The following is a 23,089-nucleotide window of genomic DNA, read 5'->3' on the forward strand; positions in this document are numbered from 1 at the left end:
GCAGCATTGTTACGCTTATCACCTATCAACAGGGGGCATAAGTGTTTGATCGCGGGGGTCCGACCGCTGGGACCCCCCGCAATCTCCTCAAAAGGGCATTAGCGCTCAGTTAAAGCACTAATGAGCGTAGCGTCGCCCTAGAGAGGTCGACGGTTAAGCCCCCTCCCCGCCCCCATCCATACAGTTCTATGGGAGAGGCGGGTAGGCATGAACGCTTCCTCCCCGCCTCTCCCATAGAACTACATGGAGGAGGCGTGTTGGCCCCGGTGTCATGCTGCAGCCAGCACGCCTCCTGCACAGGAGAGCCATGGAAGTGCTGTGGCCCCGTGCAGGAGATCGCGGAGGTCCCAGCGTTCGGACCCCCCACAATCAAAGCCAGAGGCTTTGGAGCTTTTTTTTTTTTTTTATATATGTGAGGCTGCACTGAACTAGGAAGAGTATTTTCTGAAGAAGATATTTTTAAAGGGATATTCCCATCTGGGACATTTATGGCATATCTACAAGATATTGCAAAAAAATCTGATAGATCTAGGTCCTACAAAGTAGATAGTTGAGGTCCAGTCAAGTAATCTACAGGGAGATCTCCATGAGAGTCCTAATCTCAGGAACTCAGACAAATATGTGAGAATGGTCCCCCTCTCATACAGCACTGATTGTACTGAGACCTCTGGGCACAAGTACCACCAGTGGGGTAGGAATCTGCAAAATGCTAGGTTTCCACACAAGTTTTTTCTGGTGTTTTTTTTATTTAAAATGCCACTGCAGTTACTGAGCCGAAGTCAGAAGTGTATTCAAAAGAAATGGGAGATTTGAAGGAAGGACTTATACTTCTCATCTCTACTGGATTTACTTCTGAGTTTGGCTGAAAAACTGCAGTGGTAGTTCTCCAAAAGAAAAAAATAACCTGTGTGGAAACCTTGCCCAGGCAGTTTTCTTGCAAGAACTGTAAACTTTAAATTTAGTGCTGATCTGGCATAAGTTTCTCCTGGAGCCAGTTGTCAATAAAATAACCCTCTTCTGATAAGGAACCATTTTACAATGCTGTGTGTTAAGGTTGTTTTATAATAAACTATTACTTGTTAATTGTATGTCTGCCAAACATATGTGCCTCTCTTCATGAGACATAATGAATAACACGTTCTTATTTGTACTCCACAGTCAGGTCTGCAAAATGTTTCTAAGATGGAACAGCCCCCCTACCCCTGCTTTATTACAATTAGGTGTCATGGGCAGGATTAGACTACCTTCACCAATATGTACCTCAAAACATGGGAGCAAAGAGCCAATATGTTACAGCCTGTGGAAGCCCTGGTGACCTTAAGGAAAGGAAAATGATAGTAGTGATTTCCAGTGGCATTGCTAGGGGAGGGCGGACCGCACAGGGTGACATCCCCAAGTGGGGCGACACCACCAAGTGGTGCCAAGTCAGAATTCTTGATTCTCTTCAGAAGGAAAGGAGACCCATATTCTAGCATTACATTCCAATCAGTTTCCAAAACCCTGTAAATGGAGTGAAAAACTGATGTTTAGGGAATGGTACCTGAAAAGGTAATGTGAGTGAGCTGCTTAATCATATAATTGCATATTCCCTCTTCCCAGAATGCCCAGTGAAGTGCTAATGGCCTTTGAAGCTCCACACACCAGCAGTGATGTCTCCACAAGTAGGAAACGTATCCCTTAGAACTACATATATATATATATATATATATATATATATATATATATATATATACTGTTCCAATGCGTTAACAATGTTAATAGTGTAATAGTTTATATTCTTCTGTTCATGGGTCCTGGTTCCCTGTGAGCTTGTGCCCATAGAGGACTACGGACCACTGCGTCTGGCAGCCATGCTTACCCGTAATTTATCATTAGTAATGCTATTCCTGTTAGCCATTTTCACTTAGTGTACTTTCCTGAGGTACAATATAATTGTCCTAGGAGCCATGTCTATGAGGGAACATCTTGGTGCTGTAGTGTTGCACCAAAGCATCCACTGGCTAGGTTGGATGTTACCACATCCTCTCACTAAGAGAAGTTGCTCTAGACTCAGTTATCGTCTCTCCGCACATAGTAAAGGAAGTTGTCTTGTAACTTACTCCATCCTCTTCTAGAATGTTCCATACACTAAGTGTACAGCTTATGTGAAGTATATTGACCTCAGAAAAACATGTGAGATAACCCCCTTACTGAAAGTCAGGAAGCATTTTAAATCATATAAATGTAAAAAATACTATACACATATTAAATACAAAAGTAGACAAGTACAGAATATAAAGCACAAAGAACGTCACCTAACCAACAGGCCTTGCAGGGATCCCAGTGGGACACCGCATATCTATCTATCTATTTAATATTCTAACATATTCTGCAGCCCTGGAAAGAAACCTTGGACATTGGACCTGTCTCCACTTGGGCTTACAATCCATCCTAAGTAAAACTTATGCAAACATGGAAGATATATAAAACATGCAGATGGTTCATTGGTTGGATTTGAACCCAAGCCTCCAGAACTAAAAGTCACCAGTGCTAATCATTTCTAGCCACCGAATCTATCTATCAAAAAAACCTACTATCCATCCATTATACTAATAACCAATGTGGTGGTTTATGAATAACTCATTACTTATTACCCCAAGTGTAATATTTTTATTCCCATGGACACAAACATTACCTATGCATGATTAATGTAGTGGAAAGCCCATTACCCAGTGTGACTTTTTGGGTAATGGGAGGAAGTTTATGTCTACTATATCTATATGTAAAGGTCTGGTAAGAAAGAAGCTAAAAGCACCATTACATCAGGCTATAACAGGTGACCACAGATTTATTAAGCTAACCTTTTAGGTTATCTGAGTACATCATCACTTTCTAGTACACATATCGTAACATAACCAAAGAAGCGCCTGTTATTGTTATCCTAATTCAGCAAAGGGAGTAAATGGCCATCTTTAAGTGTATGCCCTGTACACTTGTAGCAATTACATCTTTCCCTTGGAGCCATCGTAATAGGTTGCACTATTCACTGCTCTTTTGCAAATAAAGAAGTCAGTTTAAAGGGGTACTTCGGTGGAAAATATTTTTTTTTTAAATCAACTGGTCCAGAAAGTTAAACAGATTTGTAAATTACTTCTATATAAAAATCTTAATCCTTCCAGTACTTAGCAGCTGCTGTATACTCCACAGGAAGTTGTATTTCTTTCTGAAAGTTTTTCAGTCTGACCACAGTGCTCTCTGCTGACACCTCTGTCCTTGCCAGGAACTAGAAAAGGCTTCAGTATAGGGTGCAGGAGTACATCGGCGCTGAACGGACCCAGGACACAGCAGGTAAGAAGGTAAAATCCAATTTATTTGATGCAACGCGTTTCCCTGCACAAGCGCAGATTCATCAGGCATAGGTACAAGATAAAGCTTTTCTTGTACCTATACGTTGTGGAATCCACACCAGGAGGGCCGCAGACGGACCATTGTATCCAAGCGATTTCCATTGTTGTGTATGAGGCTACACAACCACCCAGGGTGAGCAGTTTAAAATTAGCTTTTACTCTCCCCTCCCCCATCTCCGGTGGTATTACCTTATGGAGCGCCTTCTCTCCTGTTTTTAGAACCTTGCCAAGAACTGTCCAGAGCAGGAGAAAATCCCCATAGCAAAACTATCCTGCTCTGGACAGTTCCTGACACAGACAGAGATGTCAGACAAAAAAGAAATTAAAAAAGAAAAGAACTTCCTGTGGAGCATACAGCAGCTGATAAGTACTGGAAGGATTAAGATTTTCAGTAATTTACAAATCTGTTTAACTTTCTGGCACCAGTTGATTTAAAAAATTTTTTTTCCAACCTAGTACCCCTTTAAGGCTCCATTTGCATTGCATTTTATGATACCATCAAAAAAGTATTCAGACATATACTGTGTTCTTCCCATTGGCTTTAACAGACCAAAATAGTCTATTTGTGGTGTTTTTTGGTTTATTTTACATTAGTATATGTTTTATTGGTCGACTATCCTTAAATAATTTGACATATTCTGATTTATACAAATAAAAAAGTGCTGCCATTGGGGCCTAGTATAGTCAGAACAAAGTGTCTTTAGTGATAGAATACCTCTTTGTCATGGGCCTGGTCTATCAGTTCTGTGAACATTTTAATGGTCATAAATGATACAAAAGAAGCTTTTACAGATCAAACATGAGAACTTAGGTCATGACGATAAACTCTAGAACGTCAACTATCTAACAGACAATTATAATGCATGGTGACTTCAGTAAAGTTGTCTTATCTTTTGCACAATGTTAGTTATATCCACTCACTATCAGTCCAAACAATAGTTTTTCAGTTGTGGAGATCATTTTGACATATTCTCATGTTCTGTTTAATCCGGAAATAAAAAACAAGAAACTCATAAAATGATGTTTATTGCTCAGTTTCAGATTTTCCAGAGACCATGTTTCTAAAATTTGCAAAACTGGAATGTTTGTTTCCTTATATTCATGCAACATTTAAAGAAAAAAAAAAAAAAAAGGAGTTAACCATAGTCATTCAAAGAAATATAAGCAAGACATGTAGGGTAACAATGCTGCTTACATCATCAGTTTTTCCAGCTTCATTTATGCATGTGGGGTTAAAAATATTGCCTATCCTTGCAATCACATTGTATGTTCTGTAAGTTGTTTTACATGCAATAGATGTGGGGCTCTCACTCCAGAACCCCCAGTATAAACTAAAATGGAGAGACACTACAAAAAGTTTCTGTTTCTGGAGGAGGTTTGTGGTCACCTACTTCACTCTGCACTAATATCTGACCACAGTGGGATAGCAGTGGGAACCTTTACTATCAGCGTCTTACCAGAGAACATTTATATCAATAGTAGTTGTCCAGTTTACTTAAAGGGGTATTCCAGGATTTTTTTTTATTTGACTATGCTACAGGGGCTGTAAAGATAGTGTTGTTCATAATATAGTGTCTGTACCTGTGTGTGACGGTTTTCTCACAATGTGATTTTCACCCCAATATTTATTTTTACCAGCATACAAAATGACTGTTGTCTCCGATTTTACCCAGGTTGCAATGCAGCCAAGACCTGACATCACTAGTCAGCTGATGACAGGGCGCCTGTCTGCTTCAATGTGTCGAGGGATCACTTGGTGGGTAGTGATGAGTGGCCTTTGCCCATATTCGAATTTGCGAATATATAGACGAATATTCATCCTACATTCGCAAATTTTGCTTATTCTTTATATCCGCTATGCGAATATTCACGTATTGGAGGAAGAAAACAGTGAGGGGGTGGGCAACCTTACTATTGGTTGCTAGGGATGTTGTTGATAACCTCTGACAAGTGTATTTGCATCATTTTAATTGGCCCACACGTGAAAAGAAGGAATATGCAAATATTCACATATGTGAATATTCGCACATGCGAATATTCACATATGCGGAAAAAAGCTAATATTCGCAATTTCGAATGTATAGCGAATATATTCGCAATATTCACAAATTTGTGATATTCACGATAAAAATTTGAAATGTGAATTTTTGCGCCCAACCCTATTTGTGGGAGAGAGATCAATCTGCAACTAATGTAACAGCTGTAGGCACCCTGATTGAAAACCACAGGTCTTTTGAAAGGATGCAGCTCATTTATGTTTCAATGGGTGGGGTGACTGATGTGTGGGAGGGAGGAAAATGGAATTGTGGGATTTGTAGTAAAAAAAAGAAAAAAAAAAGTCAAACAGGAAATACCAGTTCACAAAAAGCTAGCCACAGTGTTAGGTAATCTCACAACATTTAGCCCTAAGACAAGCGCAGGTCCTTCCTAAGCATGTCCATTACTGTCTGCCAGGTACGTACTAAAATCACCTTATGGTGGATAACCCCTTTAACTTCCATAGATGCTCTATTCTAATCTATTCAAGATTTCTGTTTGGTATCAGGGAATGAGGACATATTTTTTAAATCCAGAGGCAAGAACCGGGACTGATGAAATGCTACAGTTGTTTCTGTTCATATCAAATCCAAGGTGTAAGTAATTTACATCAAGAGTTTTCTTCACTGATATATATATATATATACCTCCAATGGAATGCTCCAATGTATGCCTTTGTATAGCCATACAGCAACATTTGTAACCCATATTTCACAGAATGCTGGCCCATAAGTACCGACTATTGAGGGTAGTTATCATGTAAGTCAATGCTAACCCCTAAAACAGCCTTGAAACATGACTATCTGAAAGTAAATGTAAGAGAGCTTCATGGTGTATTAAAAAGAGATAAAACACAATATAAAGGGAAGGCATGAAAGCCGTTCACCCCAACGAGTTGTGTAACAACATACACAACAATGGCAAACACATAAGAGAAATCGAGATATCTGCTGCCCTCCGGCTGTAATAACAATGAGGATCGGTAAGGCTTCAATCAGGACGATGGCTACACGAGGCGCAGGATAAACTCAAGGATAGACCAAGTAAAATCCAATAGGTGGTTTATTCCCAGAATGCAATGAGTTTCACTGCAATTCCGCCTAAGGCGGAATTGCAGTGAAACGAGTTGCATTCTGGGAATAAACCACCTATTGGATTTTACTTGGTCTATCTTTGAGTTTATCCTATGCCTCGTGGAGCCAGCGTTCTGATTGAAGCCTTACCGATCCTCATTGAAACAGGAACTAGGGAGTATTATAAAAAGTACCCATCTGTAGACAGTTGTTGTAGGCTCTTGCCACTGGTCCGTTCAGAGAAGGGGGCTGGTTGGCTGGGTAAAAAAACCTCTGACGTGGGTCTGAGGTGATAATGAGTTTTCTTGCAGAGACTGCCAAGCTGGCATAGGGAGCCTTATAGCCTAGGCAATGGCTAGTATTTAGAAGGGGTGAATAAAAATCTGGGAACTTTCTTAGTGAATACGCTTAAGACAAAAGAGAAACACTATATCAATATTGCCTAAGTCTGACCTCCCTCTGCCCACAGACGTTATTTGAAAGTTTACCCTTGCAAGCTTGGCACTTACACAAAATAACACCATGCTATTTTACAGTATATCAGAAGCTGGTAGTCAAAGAGGCACCATGAGGACATGTAGACATGTGTAGGCTTCTTGGTTAAATGTGCCTGGGGCCAGGAACCTTAAATTACACCTTAAATTACAAGATGAAAATTTCCAAGAAAAATTAGTCTATCCACTTCTTTCATACAGAATAGATAATGTTCTATTGTACATTCTACCCTTCCCTATGCCTATGTACTTTATTTAGATAGTACTGCCCATTCAAAATTAAATATATGGGCTATGTAAAAATGCCATTTATGATAAATAAAAGTCCCATCCTTGATACCCAGCAGTAAGGACCCTTCCCATATATTAACAACAAACAATTCCCCATTTTCACCAGCAAAGTAGTCACCTCACTGATGAATAGTGTTGAGTGGCATAGGCCATATTCGAATTTGCGATATTTCGCAAATATATGGACAAATATTCGTCATATATTTGCAAAATTTGCATATTCGCAATATTCGTGGCCTTTTTTTACTTTGCGCCATAAAATTCACATGTGCATCGCGTGATAAAAGAGCTAAAAGAAGGGAGGGATCATTATGCGTGAAAATTCGCATATGCGTATTTTCGGGAGCTCGCCTGTCTGACATGGCAACTAGTATTGGAGCCTTGTTTACACCACAAGCTGGAAACAGGGCGGGATGATCACTGTGATGTGTACTGTGAAAAAAAATGTGAATTTTCGTAATTGTGAATATTTAGCGCTATATTTGCAATATTTGCGAATTCGTGAATATGCGATATTCGCGCCAACACTACTGATGAAATAAATGATCGAAACCTACAGTTTCTCACTGCTCGCTTTAAACTGATGTTTAACACTTTGGTAAACCATTTCACCAGTGTTTTCTTCTTTCTATCATTTTATATGTCCCGCATTGTATCTACATCATCGGTGAACTCTTTACTTTTAATTCCTGGAACAAGGGTAACATTCGATAACTTGGGTAACTGGGTAAAAAAATAGTTTCGTCCTCCTGAAAATTAAACAGGTCTTGCATTGTACGCAAGATGCCTTTACAATGGGTTTCAAGCTTGCTAGTAATGATATGTGACCTACCACTTGTAGAAAGTTCAATAGAACTTCCTCAGTTAAATGATCCCTTTGTCAATGACTAGAGCTGGAAACTAATGAAAACAATTCCTGCAGCTATAAATTAACATTGGGAACTTATGGGAAATCCTCATTTTATCGCACAGATCTTTCTAGGGAATTAGTCATGAAACAATTTGTGACTGAAACCCTCATTGTACATGAAGCAAACAGTAGAGTGTGTGCATTATAAAGCAGAATTATGTGGGGGCACCAGTTAGATCAGATAGTGCAGTGCATTGTTTCACTTGGCATGGCGCTACTGCATGATTGTATTGCCTTGGATATGGATAACTTACAAAAGAAATGATGGAACTGCAAAATATATTGGGGGAGATTTATCATAGTTGTCTATGTCCCGCATCAATATAGACCAAACTACAGAGGGTTAGGCTGGTCTATTGTGCGCCTAATTTATCAAAAGTCGCACGGCTCTTGATAAATTTTGGCAGCGGACTTCGTGATCTATGCTTTAGACTGTATTTAAACCTGCTTCAGCATGGTCTGACATTTCGGCGTACTTTGAGCCGATGCGACTTGTCGCTGAAAAGTCGCTTTTGATAAATTCAGCACCAATGTATTTTTCTGTCTAAAATAGACTAGAATGCATCATGTTCTAAAAATCCTCTAAAGCAAAAGTCGCAGAAAAGTCGCACATATTTAGACTTCGACTTTCTGTGCGACAAATTTAGACAGGAAAAACCAGTCTAAATCCTTTGATAAATCTCCCCCATTGACTTCTTAATATTCAGTCATCTTTGTTCATTTGCCTTGTAATACTCTCATGCAACTTTTATCTAAAACATTGCATTGAATCATCCTCATGGTCTAATAAAGTAAGTTTTTTTTTTAATTATTCTTGCTTTTTGTTGTGGTAAACATATGCTGTTTGGGATCTTTGGATTGTAACTGGATATATATATATATATATATATATATATATATATATTTAAATATTTAGTAAACAACGCTTTCCTTTCAAAGCCCTTGTGTCAACATATGGAAACACATGAAGTCACCGGGGCAAGCCATTAATTTAATATTGGCACAACGATGGTTATCAGAAATGATCATAAATATAATATGCACTGCTAAAATAACAAAAAAAATAAATAAAAGAGAGAACATCGGTGAAGATGAGAGATTGTAATAAATCTGATATTTCAGCTGATGCCCTGTGAAAATGATCTCCATATGTTGGGTGAATGTTAACCCAATCCAGATGTGACCTCCGGGACCTCTGATACTGACATGATGTTTTGTAGTACACTCAGATGTGAAGTGAGGCTGGAATGGCCAAGATCGTGATTGCTATAAACATTCTGATTACAGAAATAGAGATGAGACCTTGCAACCAAAACAAATGACACATCCAGCCACACTGCTGCTTCCACTGTGCTCCAGTCCAGACTTAGAGTCTATTCACACGTACAGTATTCTGCGCAGATTTGATGCGCAGGAATTTCTGCTGTAGAATCCAATGTAAACTGATTGACTGAACACAGCTTGAAATCCTGCGCATCAAACATGCGCAAAATACTGTACATGTGAAAAGACCCTTTAGGGGGAATTCTGGCCACAGACATCATAGGCTGCATTCACACCACGTTTTGTACATACGGGTGCCGGATCCGGCGGGGGAGGGGCAAACCAGGCACTCCCGTACCCCGGCCAGATCAGCTCGTGACTCCATTTACTTTAATGACCCGACCGGTTTTAGGTCCGGTCAGGAAACCGCATACGGGTCAAAACTGAGCTGACCAGAGTTACAGTTTGACTCCGGTCAGGTGATTAAAGTAAATGGAGTCACGAGCTGATCCGGCTGGGGTACGGGAGCACCCGGTTTGCCCCTCCAAAAAGTGGTGTGAATGCACCCTTTTTGCCTAACCAATAGGGATAGGGGATAAGATGTCTAATTGGGGGGGGGGGGGGGTGCTGCTGGGACAACACCCCCCCCCCCCCCGCAATCTCTGCATCTTCATATGTTTCCGAGACTGGAGACATCATGTCACTTCACGCCCCCTCGTGACATCACGTCACCCCCCTCCATTCATGTCTATGGAGAGCAGCAGTCCGGCATAGAATGCGGGTGCTGCACAGAGATCGAGGAGGGTCCCAGTGGTGGGCCACATGCAATAAGACATCTTATCCCCTATCCTTTGGATAGGGGATATGATGTCTATGGCCTGAATACCCCTTTAAAGGGGTATTCCAGGAAAAAACTTAAAAAAAAAAAAAAAAATAATAATAATATATATATATATATATATATATATATATATATATATATATATATATATATATATATATCTATATCAACTGGCTCCAGAAAGTTAAACAGATTTGTAAATTACTTCTATTAAAAAATCTTAATCCTTTCACTAATTATCAGCTACTGAAGTTGAGTTGTTGTTTTCTGTCTGGCAACAGTGCTCTCTGCTGACATCTCTGCTTGTCTCGGGAACTGCACAGAGTAGAAGAGGTTTGCTATGGGGATTTGCTTCTAAACTGGGCTGTTCCCGAGACACGTGTCAACAGAGAGCACTTAGACAGAAAAGAACAACTCAACTTCAGCAGCTCATAAGTACTGAAAGGATTAAGATTTTTTTTAAATAGAAGTAATTTACAAATCTGTTTAACTTTCTGGAGCCAGTTGATATATATATATATATATATATATATATATATATATATATATAATCTATATCAACTGGCTCCAGAAAGTTAAACAGATTTGTAAATTACTTCTATTAAAAAATCTTAATCCTTTCACTAATTATCAGCTACTGAAGTTGAGTTGTTGTTTTCTGTCTGGCAACAGTGCTCTCTGCTGACATCTCTGCTTGTCTCGGGAACTGCACAGAGTAGAAGAGGTTTGCTATGGGGATTTGCTTCTAAACTGGGCTGTTCCCGAGACACGTGTCATCAGAGAGCACTTAGACAGAAAAGAACAACTCAACTTCAGCAGCTCATAAGTACTGAAAGGATTAAGATTTTTTTAAATAGAAGTAATTTACAAATCTGTTTAACTTTCTGGAGCCAGTTGAGATATATATAAAGTTTTTTCCTGGATAACCCCTTTAAGCTATGTCTTTCACTTATAGCCTCTATTAGTATTGCAGTGCTAAGTTTACTTATAATTAAAACTGAAAGGTGTACCTATGAATTTATGTCTCATAGGAGACCATATCACTACTACATGGCCTATATATATATATATATATATATATATATATATATATATATATATATATATATTATATATATATATATATATATATATATATAGGGAATGTTCAGAAACTCAAAGATTTCCTTGGATAAGGCCTTTCCTTTATTACAGATGAGAGACATTTTGAACACATTTCTCTGCTCCGGAGGAATAACAGCGTCCATACTAAATAATGGAATCCTCCATTCCTGTGTAAGTTGTTCCATCCACAGATGGCTGACCCCTCACCTCTTCTTTAGACAATCTAAAAGATCTCGCCACTTTCTGAGACAAAACAAATACAGCACTTTTATTTCTTTGAGATCCACAGATATCGTCTACTTTTAACAGCCACAGTAGATAATATCTGCACTACGTTTTGCCCTCATGGAAGACACACATGACGTTTAACAGCAAGACGGTATGAAGACGATGAGAAAAATAGATGAAGAAATGTTCTGCCATAAGCTTGAAGAAACAATCAGGGATTGTTTTCCCTTTACAGAGTGTATCCTAGGCTGTTATAAGGGAATAAAGTAAATATTCCTGTGTATGCCTTGTGTTTACCTATTTTTGCTGAAGTGGCAGGCATGGGTTTGTTTCAGATTCAGAGCGGAAATGAATGTGTCATGCTGGACTCATATTCCATGAATTCTCTGACTTTGGAGGTTCACTTCACCTAATGAGACCAACATAATCATTGGCTAAAATCCAGCAACCAGAAGCCTAAACAGCTGAGACTCATAAGTGAGTTGGTGTCAGTCTGCACTACATGCAGTTTTGATGTGTTTTCTTATTCAAAGTGAATTTTTTGAGAAATGTTGCCACGAGGTGAAAGTTATTAGACCCATAATCCCAATTGAGGTCTTTTATGACTATATGTAAATATTTAGGCTGTGTTCACATGTAGCAGCAATTTAGTTCAGCATTGAAGTATGGTCTATTACAGCTAAAGGACAACAACATGATCTATTAGGCATATGGACATTTAAAAGGGGTACTCCGGTGAAAACCTTTTTTCTTTTAAATCAACTGGTGGCAGAAAGTTAAACATATTTGTAAATTACTTCTATTAAAAAATCTTAATCCTTCCAGTACTTATTAGCTGCTGAATGCTACAGAGGAAATTCCTTTCTTTTTGCAACACTGATGACATCACGAGCACAGTGCTCTCTGCTGACATCTCTGTCCATTTTAGCAACCATGCATGGCAGATGTATGATAAGGGCAGCATGGTGGCTCAGTGGTTAGCACTGCTGCCTTGCAGTGCTGGGGACTTGGGTTCAAATCCCACTAAGGACAACAATAAATAAATAACGAGTTATTGTTATTATTATAATAACATCAGCAGAGAGGACTGTGCTCGTGATGTCATCAGAGAGCATTCCAAAAAGAAAAGAATTTCCTCTGTAGTATTCAGCAGCTAATAAGTCCAGGAAGGATTAAGATTTTTTAATAGAAGTAATTTACAAACATGTTTAACTTTCTGCCACCAGTTGATTTAAAAGAAAAAAGGTTTTCACCGGAGTACCCCTTTAATAGAGGGCATCTCTTCAGAACCCCTCAATGAACCAGAATGAAGAGCTGCAGTGTAAGCTGCATTATATAGACCAGTGTTTCCCAACCAGGGTGCCTCCAGACGTTGCAAAACTACAACTCCCAGCATGCCTGGACAGCCAAAGGCTGTCCAGGCATGCTGGGAGTTGTAGTTTTGCAACATCTGGAGGCACCCTGGTTGGGAAACACTGACATAGACAACCATTTATTTGAATGGATGCAATGTAATGCTCCCATGTATGACGGGTTAGATGGAATGGCTTCCAGTTTAGATAGGTTATCTCTATGTTATCTTCATGCTAATATGACATACAATTCATCCCTGGAAACAGAAGCTATGAGAACAGTCTCTGCGTTGGACATTCCTAGAAAATATCTCTGAGGGTACTGTTATTTAGGTTACATTCTCATGTGCATAATCCCCTGCAGATTTTATGATGTGGATTTCATGCCGCTGATTTTTTTTGGTGTGCAACACAACTTAAAGGGGTTGTCCAGTGGGAATAAAATGTCACCTATGAGCAGAGACTTGTTATTAAAATTAAAGCAGCTTATAGATACCTTCTAGGTCTCTGGTGTCAGGACGCCTCATCCGCAGTCTGCCAAATCTCGGCAGAAACTCTTCTTCTCAGTGCAGCAGATGTGACGTCACAGCGCCATTCCACCAATCACTGCCCACAGCTGTGTCCTACCTCAGTCAGTGATAGGGGGAGCAGCGCTGGAGCTAGGTCACTGCAGATGCTGCGCTCTGCAGCTGCGGGAGAAGAGACATCGGCCTGCGGAACTGAAACTGAAAATCTGTAGAGTTATGTACAAGGTTTTTTTTATTATTTTAATAGCAAGCCTCTGCCAATAGGTGAAACATTATTCCCACTGGACAACTCCATTAAAATCCGAAGCATAAAATTTGAAACATAAAATCTGCTTCATGAAATCTGTAACTTCAAATCCACAGCGGATTATGTGAACATACCCTTAAAGGGGTACTCCAGTGGAAAACATTTTTTTTTTTAAATCAACTGGTTCCAGAAAGTTAAACAGATTTGTAAATTGCTTCTATAAAAAAATCTTAATCCTTCCTGTAGTTATCTGTGGCTCTATGTTCCACAGGAAGTTGAGTTGTTCTTTCCAGTCTGACCACAGTGCTCTCTGCTGACACCTCTGTCCATGTCAGGAACTGTCCAGGGTGGGAGCAAATCTCCATAGCAAACCTATCCTGCTCTGGATAGTTCCTGACATGGACAGAGGTGTCAGCAGAGAGCACTGTGGTCAGACTGGAAAGAAATTCAAAAAGAAAAAAAGAGCTTCCCCTGTAGTATACAGCAGGTGATAAGTACTGGAAGGATTAAGATTTTTAAATAGAAGTAATTTACAAATCTGTTTAACTCTCTGGCACCAGTTGATTTGAAAAAATAAAAAAATAAAATGTTTTCCACTGGAGTACCCCTTTAAAGAATACTTTAGTATGGAACCGCAGGGTTGGCTTGCTTGGTTAAATTCCCAACTCTGTATGAACAAGCAAAGGGGCTCCCACTGTCAGCCATGCATCAGAGAAGATTAAAAATGTCTTTCTTACCTTAAACACAACAATAGGAATGTCAATGGCAATGTAGATAAGGTCCCCAAGTGCCAGACTGGCTATCAGAGCGTTTGGTCCATTCCTCATGCACTTGTTCTGGTAGATTATTCTGAGAAGAGTTGCATTCCCAACCATCCCAATGATGAAAATAGCACAAGATAATATAGTGTTTATGTACTTGAAGACATGGCTGATTTTAGTCCTCTCTGGGCACCAGATCATGGTACTGTTTGGTCTCAGTGGACGTGGAGGAAAGGTCCTGTTCATGCTGAAGTCAGCAGTGCTGTCCGTCTCATTCTGGAAGGAATTTCCTGCATTTTTACTAATACCAAGTCCAGTTAAAGCCAGCAACACAATAACTCTTAGGATAACAGAACCCATGTCGCTTTATTATCCACAATCCCACAGAGAATCACTTTCGGAACGTCTCACTGCTTTCCTGAAACAGTAAACAAAGTGATGTTATGAAGACTACATGGTTACAAGCCAAAGTGCAGCCCAAATATATTTTACTAAACCAAGACTTTCTATACCCTCAACCTTTTCATATAATTTATGTTTTGGTAACCTTACTGAAAACTTGTTATAGAATACCTTAATGGACAATGCCAGAACCAAGAACTTTTTATATGTTGTATATCTTGGCAAAATGTCAACCTTTCTAATATTCTTCATTAAAAAAATGATCACATTTTTTATAGAAATCATGGCTTATAAAAAAGACCAGGGGTCCCCATACCATCCAGAACATAATCCTGTATATGCTCACTCCTGTCCTGTTAGACTCCTGTCTGAAAGCAGAGAGGAGGGGGCGACAGAGCAGCCTGTAGTGATTAGATAAAGAGGCACAGCAGACTCAGGGCAGAAGTGAATGCATAATGAGTGAGGGTGGGCTCAGTGTTTGCCTCAGACACGCCCCTTCCTGAGCAGTGGATTTCCAAATGTGAGTGAGCAGCAGAACAGAAAGATTTGTAAGCCAAACACAGAAGCTAGGCACAAGAAAAAGACATGTAAAGAATCTGCATGACCTAGTAAGTAACATACATAAGCAGATTTTTTTTCTGTGATATGACAGGTATGCTTTAAATGATACATATAAAAAAAGCAAAATTATATCTAACTTTTTGAAGACTTCTGATAAAACATGTGCTACTGTAAACCTCTAATAAGTACATTGTTTCTTTGGCACAACCTGTTATCTTACAGCAGTGATGTCCAAACTGTGGCCCTCCAGATGTTGCAAAACTACAACTCCCAACATTCCCGGACAGCACGCGGCTGTCTAGGTATGCTGGAGGCATGCTGGGAGTTTTTGTTTTGCAACATCTGGAGGGCCACAGTTTGGACATCACTGTCTTAAAGGAAACCTGTCACCGCTTTCATGCTGCCTAAACCACAAGTAATTGGCGTGGTCCATGGTAGATATTTCCCATCCCCCCAGCCTTGACTGACATATCTTTTCTTATTTAGGTAAAGGGAGAAATCTATTAATCAAGGCCGGCAGAAATCACCAAGGAAGGCCCCGATGACTTGTAGTTCATGCAGCGTGACAGTGATGACGAATTCGCTCTAATGCCTGAACCTGCAAAGATCAGGGGAGAGCGTTGCATGATTTTATACATTAGTACATAGACGGGACATACATTTCCCACCGATCTATTTACTCTTCCTACATGAATAAAGCATGCCAATACATGCCATAGTTGCCCCTCTAGCTTGGATTGTGTCTGGAGGAACATATCCCAATATGCAATATAGTGTATGTAATCAATTCAACCATCTAACCAGGCTGCTGTCCTTGGGATCCATGGTGTATGGACACCTTTATACAATATATAATCCTGTCATCCTGCATGTCCATGTTGTGTGGATCTGTAATATGGTGCCCATGGCCTATGCTGTGATATCACAGGCACATTGAATTTCTCTCATAAAGACTACATGACAGTTATTGAGAAAAAGATTGTATTACATTGGCATGATGTAATATACAGCAATCTTTCTAGAGGGGAACATAGTAAAGACAACCTATGCTTAAAGGGGTACTCCGGCCCTAAGACATCTTATCCCCTATCCAAAGGATAGGGGATAAGATGTCTGATCGCGGGGGTCCCGCCGCTGGGGACCCCCGCAATCTTGCATTCAGCACCCACCTCTTTGAGCTGCACACCGCGCTGCCAGCTCACAAACTGTCAGGTGCCGACCTCCGGGCCGGAGTATCGTGACATCAAGAATCCGCCCCTGTGTGACGTCACGCTCTGCCCCCGCTGTGCAAGTCTATGGGAGGGGGCGTGACGGTCGTCACGCCCCAACCCATATACCTGCATAGCGGTGGCGGGGCATGATGTCACACAGGGGGCGGAGTCACACTCCCACCCATAGACTTGCATAGCGGGAGCAGGGTGTGACATCACATGGGGGCGGAGTTGTGACGTCACGAAACTCCCGGCTGCACCCGGCAGTTTGTGAGCTGGCAGCGCCGTGTTCAGCTCAAAGAGGTGGGTGCCGATTGCAAGATTGCGGGGGTCCCCAGCGGTCAGACATCTTATCCCCTATCCTTTGGATAGGGGATAAGATGTCGTAGGGCAGGAGTACCCCTTTAATATGAAGGGTAGGTAGGTGCAATTGCATGAGGCCTTATAAAGTTGCAGATTCATTTGGGGAAATAAAAATCTGACACATTTTGCACTAAAAAACTGGCATACCACATTTTGTATATGTTTTCAAACAGTTCGAGCCCCAAGATACATCTGGTGCATTTTTATTTACACTGTCTAGTCTAAGTTTCCATAATCTTACACAGCCTTTATTTATCTACCTCTCTCCATGCAAAAATGTTAATTGTGTAAACTTTTATACAAAGTTACGTAAATACACCGTATATAACTGCATTAATGCGATGTTATGTGATGGTATATTAAAGGAGTAGTCCAGTGGTGACTAAGTGGTGAACAACTTATCCCCATCTTAAGGATAGGGGATAAGTTGCAGATCACGGGGGGTCCGACTGCTGGGGCCCCCTGCGATCTCCTGTATGGAGCCCCGACAGCCCGCGGGAAGGGGGCGTGTCGACCTCCGCACGAAGCGGCGGCCGACACGCCCCCTCAATACAACTCTAAGGCAGAGCCGAAGCGCTGCCTTCGGCAATCTCCGGGTCTGCCATTGAGATGTATTGACTGGGCGTGTTGGCCGCCGCTTCGTGCGGGGGTCGACACCCGCTATCTGGCCGGAGAGCCGGGGCCCTGTACAGAGAGATCGCAGGGGGCCCCAGCGGTCGGACCCCCCGCGATCTCAAACTTATCCCCTATCCTTAGGATAATGGGATACATTTTTCACCACTGGACTACCCCTTTAAATTCTGTCCATTTCAATGTCCAGGCCCAGGGGAACTGCTCTATGTTTACTGCTATCTACTATCTTCTCTGGCTGACACAGAGGGATCCTAAGTGTGGAAATCCCTCTTGATGACATCTATAGGTTCCAATAGGACACATGGTTGAGACATCCTATTTATACTATAATAATAGTAAAAACATTTAAGAAATGTAACATTCCTGCACTTACCCTGCTTTGCCCTAGTTCTGCTCCAAACCACTTTACTGGATTAACTGCAATCAATCACATATGGTTTCCCTGACATCTGTTTACAGTTTATTGCTGCGATAGCTTTTCTGTGCTCACTATTTAGACCTTGTGCCAGTTATTCTTATAGGTAATGAGGACTTAAAGGAACATCTACCTAACATTTTCTCTAAATAATCTTACAAACACAGAGTGGATTGTGGGAAAGGTCTGTGTCTTCCAGATTGATTGTTGCCCATGATATGAAAGCCTTCTGCTTTGGCTCCATTATCCCTGTCTTATATTGGACATATGGTAAAAAATGTAAAAATGGTGTGACAGCGTCCATAAACACCAATAATGTGAAAATTAGATCTATGCAGGAGGCTTAAATATAATGCGTGAAGGTCAGCTATTTAACATCCTACCAGTATTATCATGACCAATGAATATGCACTAAAACAACTTTAGTTTTGATTTTAGTTTTTTTGCCGGCAGAGATGCGGTCTTTTACTTTCTACTTTTATGGATTTGCCTGAATTTGGCATTTTTGGACATTGTGACCATTGCATCCAAACCTCTCCAACTACCGTATTTTTCGCCCTATAGGACGCACCGGCATATAAGACGCACCCTATTTTAAAGGTCCAAAATCTAGAGAAAAAAAAAGATTCTGAACCCAACAGTGATCTTCAACCTGCGAACCTCCATATGTTGCAAAACTACAACTCCCAGCATGCTGGGAGTTGTAGTTTTGCAACATCTGGAGGTCCGCAGGTTGAAGACCACTGGTATAGGAGGTAATACTCACGTGTTACCGCCGCTCAGGACCCGTCACCGCTGCCCTGGATGTCGCTCCATCTCTGTCACCGCGTCCCCGTGGTGTCCCAGATGCTCCAGACGTCTTCTTCCCCGGGATCCACGCTCTCCGTCGTCGTCATCATGTCGCTATGCACGCCGCTCCTATTGGATGACGGGACAGCGTGCGCGACGATGTGATGACGTCGAAGGAGAGTGTTGGCCATGCAGGGGATCCCGGCACGGAGTAGACACAGAGGAGGCAGGTAAGGTTCCTCCCGGTGTCCTGTAAGCTGTTCGGGACGCCGCGGCGGTCCCGAACAGCCCGACTGAGCAGCCGGGTTAGTGTTATTTTCGCTTCAGACGTGGTGGTCAGCTTTAATCGCTGCGTCTGAAGGGTTAATACAGGGCATCATCGCGATCGGTGATGTCCTGTATTAGCCGCGGGTCCCAGCCGTTGATGGCCGCAGGTATTCGCCGTATAAGACAAACCAACTTTCCCCCCTGCCCAGTTTTGGGGAAGAAAAAGTGCGTCTTATACAGCAAAAAATACGGTACTTATGTCTGACATATTTGTCCACAAATAGCTATGAAGTGCAATATTACTACCTGAAACTGTCGAATTAACAATGACACATATATATATATATATACACACACACACACTATCTCCATATTACAAATCTGAGTTTGGGAAAAGATGATGGTAGCATATACTCATCTCTAAAGTGTTATCTTAGCATTAGGCATATCTCAGATAGGGAGCACTTAGAGATCAATAATGATGGGGCACATCAGGTACATCAACCGGACACTGAACTCTATGCAAGGATACGTGTTTTACAGCAAGGAGCTGCCTATGGACAACAATTAATATACATAGAAGATCACCATTTAGGGGGTATAATAAATCACCGCTGCCATATTTCATGAGCATTACACAAACTGATGAAAGGATCAGCTCGGGGGCTGTGACAACATTGTTGCATAGTTGTTCTTATTTTAACTACACACCTTCTACTTTGTAAAACATGTTCCCTGTTGTTGTTTGGTCTTACCTCACTGCTTCTGGAACTATGGGGGTAAGGAAATGTACTGGATGCAGTGTATAATATAAGCTATTCAAAGGGATTATCTAGCACTCCAAAATAGTTTTAAGCAGTGTCAGCCCGGGAAGCATTGACATTGTATAAAATACATCTCATTACAATTAACATCCCAAGTCAAGATCTAGAAGACAACGCTCTATGGAGGCTATACTACGGTTTTAGGTCCGGTCACAAAACGGTCAAAAATGAGCCAACCAGAGTCACCGTTTGACTCCGGTCGGCTCATTAAAGTAAATGGATTTCAGTGCTGGTCCGGCTGGGGTACGTGAGAGCCCGGTTTGCCCCTCCCCCAGCCGGATTCGGCACCCATAACGTAAAAACGAGGTGTGAATGCAGCCTTAGTCAGGTTCTTACAGTGAATATATGATCCTGTTATGTACCTACAGTACCACTTCAGAAACTAGTTTTTATAATGTCCCTATACAGGTACACGTGTTTCTAAATTCTAGTACTATACCAGATGCCATTATTCTTCTGGACCCCTGATGGTCTGAGTGACAAAGTCAGTAGTGATGAGCGGCATTGGCCATATTCGAATTCGCGATATTTCGCAAATATATAGACGAATATTCAGCCTATATTCGTGAATTTCGCGTATTCGTTATATTCGCATATGTGAATATTTGCATATTCGCGTATTCAAGGAAGAAAACAGTGAGGGGGTGGGAAACTTTACTGACAAGTGAATTTGCATCATTCTAATTGGCCCACAAGTGGAAAGAAGGCATATGCGAATATTCACATATGCGAATATACGCATATGCGAATATGCGAAAAAACGAATATTGGCAATTTCGAATATATAGCGAATATTCACAATATTCGCAAATTTGCGATAAAAATAAAAAATGCGAATATTCGCGCCCAACACTAAAAGTCAGCATCACTACTTCAGATTAACTCAGATTGTGACCCCAACTAGAGAAAATATATCATTTGTACTGTGTAATATATCATTACTATATATTTCATTTCGGATCTCTATAATAGGTTAGAAAACCTTAAGTATTCATTTTCCTGAACAACAGTATTATTTTATGGGTGTCATGTGGCAATAGTTTGTTACAAAATTATGGGAACCATAATGCTACCACTCAATAATTCTTTTCAATATTTCTGTTTCAGCAAACTACTGTTTATACGTAAAGCTATTTAGATTGATGTAAATATTTCTATTCCACAAGGAGTCCAGTTGTAAATCACACATTTCTACAGTACATATAGCCAGTTTGGTGCTATGAATTTGTCACAGCTAAACCAAATCCCACAAGAGGATAGACCAAGGGTACTGTAGTATCCACAATCCCACAAGGAACACGTTGAGGCTATTTTATTGCTCTCCTTTGCCCTCTCCTGAAGACTGCATTATAAAACACAAACTAAATATTTGGATTGTGACTCTGGGAAACACGTTCATTTCGGGTTAAGCCGTATTCACATGGCTATTTATATGCAGCACTCCAGAGCAAAGTTGTATGAGAAAGCAGCTCCCCACGGGATGAGTATGTCTGGAACACAAATGGAATGTGGTACAATCAGGTACACATTCTCTCTCTCACTAACACACTATACTACCAGGAAATCTCTCACTCCCAAAAAACACTATTAACAAAGCTCCTATTGTGTTATGGGCTGCCACTTTGATACTGATTCTATATCTTGACCCAGTAGTTTGACCTTGTGATCTGCCCACACCCCTATTGTTCCCACCCCCCTCCCCGATCACAGACTGTAATATGTTGTTGTTTTTCGACTTTGTTTTTCCGATATCGAGAGATGGAGTGGAGTGTTAGTGTAGCAAGTGGTACGGTGTATGGCTTTGGGAACCTGTGCTGTATATTGTACTGTCATGCTTGTGTAGCATGTGGTATGGTGTATGGCTTAGGGAACCTGTGCTGTATATTGTACTGTCATGCTTGTGTAGCATGTGGTACGGTGTATGGCTTAGGGAACCTGTGCTGTATATTGTACTGTCATGCTTGTGTAGCATGTGGTATGGTGTATGGCTTAGGGAACCTGTGCTGTATATTGTACTGTCATGCTTGTGTAGCATGTGGTACGGTGTATGGCTTAGGGAACCTGTGCTGTATATTGTACTGTTATGCTTGTGTAGCATGTGGTATGGTGTATGGCTTAGGGAACCTGTGCTGTATATTGTACTGTCATGCTTTGTGCGATTGTAATTTATTGTATGATTTGTAATGACAACTGAATGGCGAATAAAGCTCTTTCTATATCTCAATGATACTATTCAGCACTCTCTGTATTTGCACAGAATATCACAAGAAATATAGAATAAAAGTATATTAATACTATGCACCGTACTATATGTTTGTAAAGCTACAATTCTAACATGACTGATCATAAATAAATAATAAAACATATGCTTTTAAGACTAGGTAGAGCAGTGGTCTCCAACCTGCGGACCTCCAGATGTGGCAAAACTACAACTCCCAGCATGCCCGGACAGCCAACGGCTGTCCGGGCATGCTGGGAGCTGTAGTTTTGCAACATCTGGAGGTCCGCAGGTTGGAGACCACTGATGTAGAGTGTACAAAACATCATATGGCACATAATAAATATGTACATTTTATACTATAGATTTATTTACTTTTATTTATTTATTTATATAGCGCCTACAGATTCCGCAGCGCTTACAATTATGGGGTAAATAGATACAGATATGTGGATCTAAAGTTTTTATTTCATTATTTATGGCATCACTTTAAGTACATAGGGATTTAGATAAATGAAAATACTGCAGTCCCATGTAAAATTACAAATTTATGATCAATATTAATTGCAAATGATTGATTGGACAGTGCTGTACATGACAAACCAATCTCTGCTGCATCTGCATATCACAATGATAGATAACAGGTTTCTCAAACACATTTTGTATGGTCACAGATACTAATAAACCTAAAGAATAGGGAGAAACATACTCTATTTTAACTAGCGGGCTGCCAGTGCCAAATCCCTCAGGCAAGACTTAAACAGCGGTATAAAGCATCTGGATTCATCTACTGCCTCTGAACCCGACATGTGAGCCGCAGACAATGCTGTATACCACTTTGTATAGCTTTGGAACTTTTAATGTGGAAAGGAAACAAACAGAGAATAGTTCA

At 40.7% G+C, this 23,089-nt stretch overlaps 1 protein-coding gene across 1 annotated transcript in view; it reads right to left on the bottom strand.

Annotated features, from left to right (window-relative positions):
• EDNRA (endothelin receptor type A) overlaps window positions 1–23,089 on the bottom strand; it is a 79,165-nt gene that overhangs the window by 55,123 nt on the left and 953 nt on the right. Inside the window, exon 2 of the mRNA XM_056562837.1 lies at window positions 14,491–14,932. Coding sequence (XP_056418812.1) covers window positions 14,491–14,874 — 384 coding nt within the window. The 5' untranslated portion in view covers window positions 14,875–14,932. The remainder of the gene's footprint in view (window positions 1–14,490; window positions 14,933–23,089) is intronic.

Source organism: Hyla sarda, chromosome 1 (genome assembly GCF_029499605.1).
Source record: "Hyla sarda isolate aHylSar1 chromosome 1, aHylSar1.hap1, whole genome shotgun sequence".
In the NCBI taxonomy this organism is placed as follows: Eukaryota; Metazoa; Chordata; class Amphibia; order Anura; family Hylidae; genus Hyla; species Hyla sarda.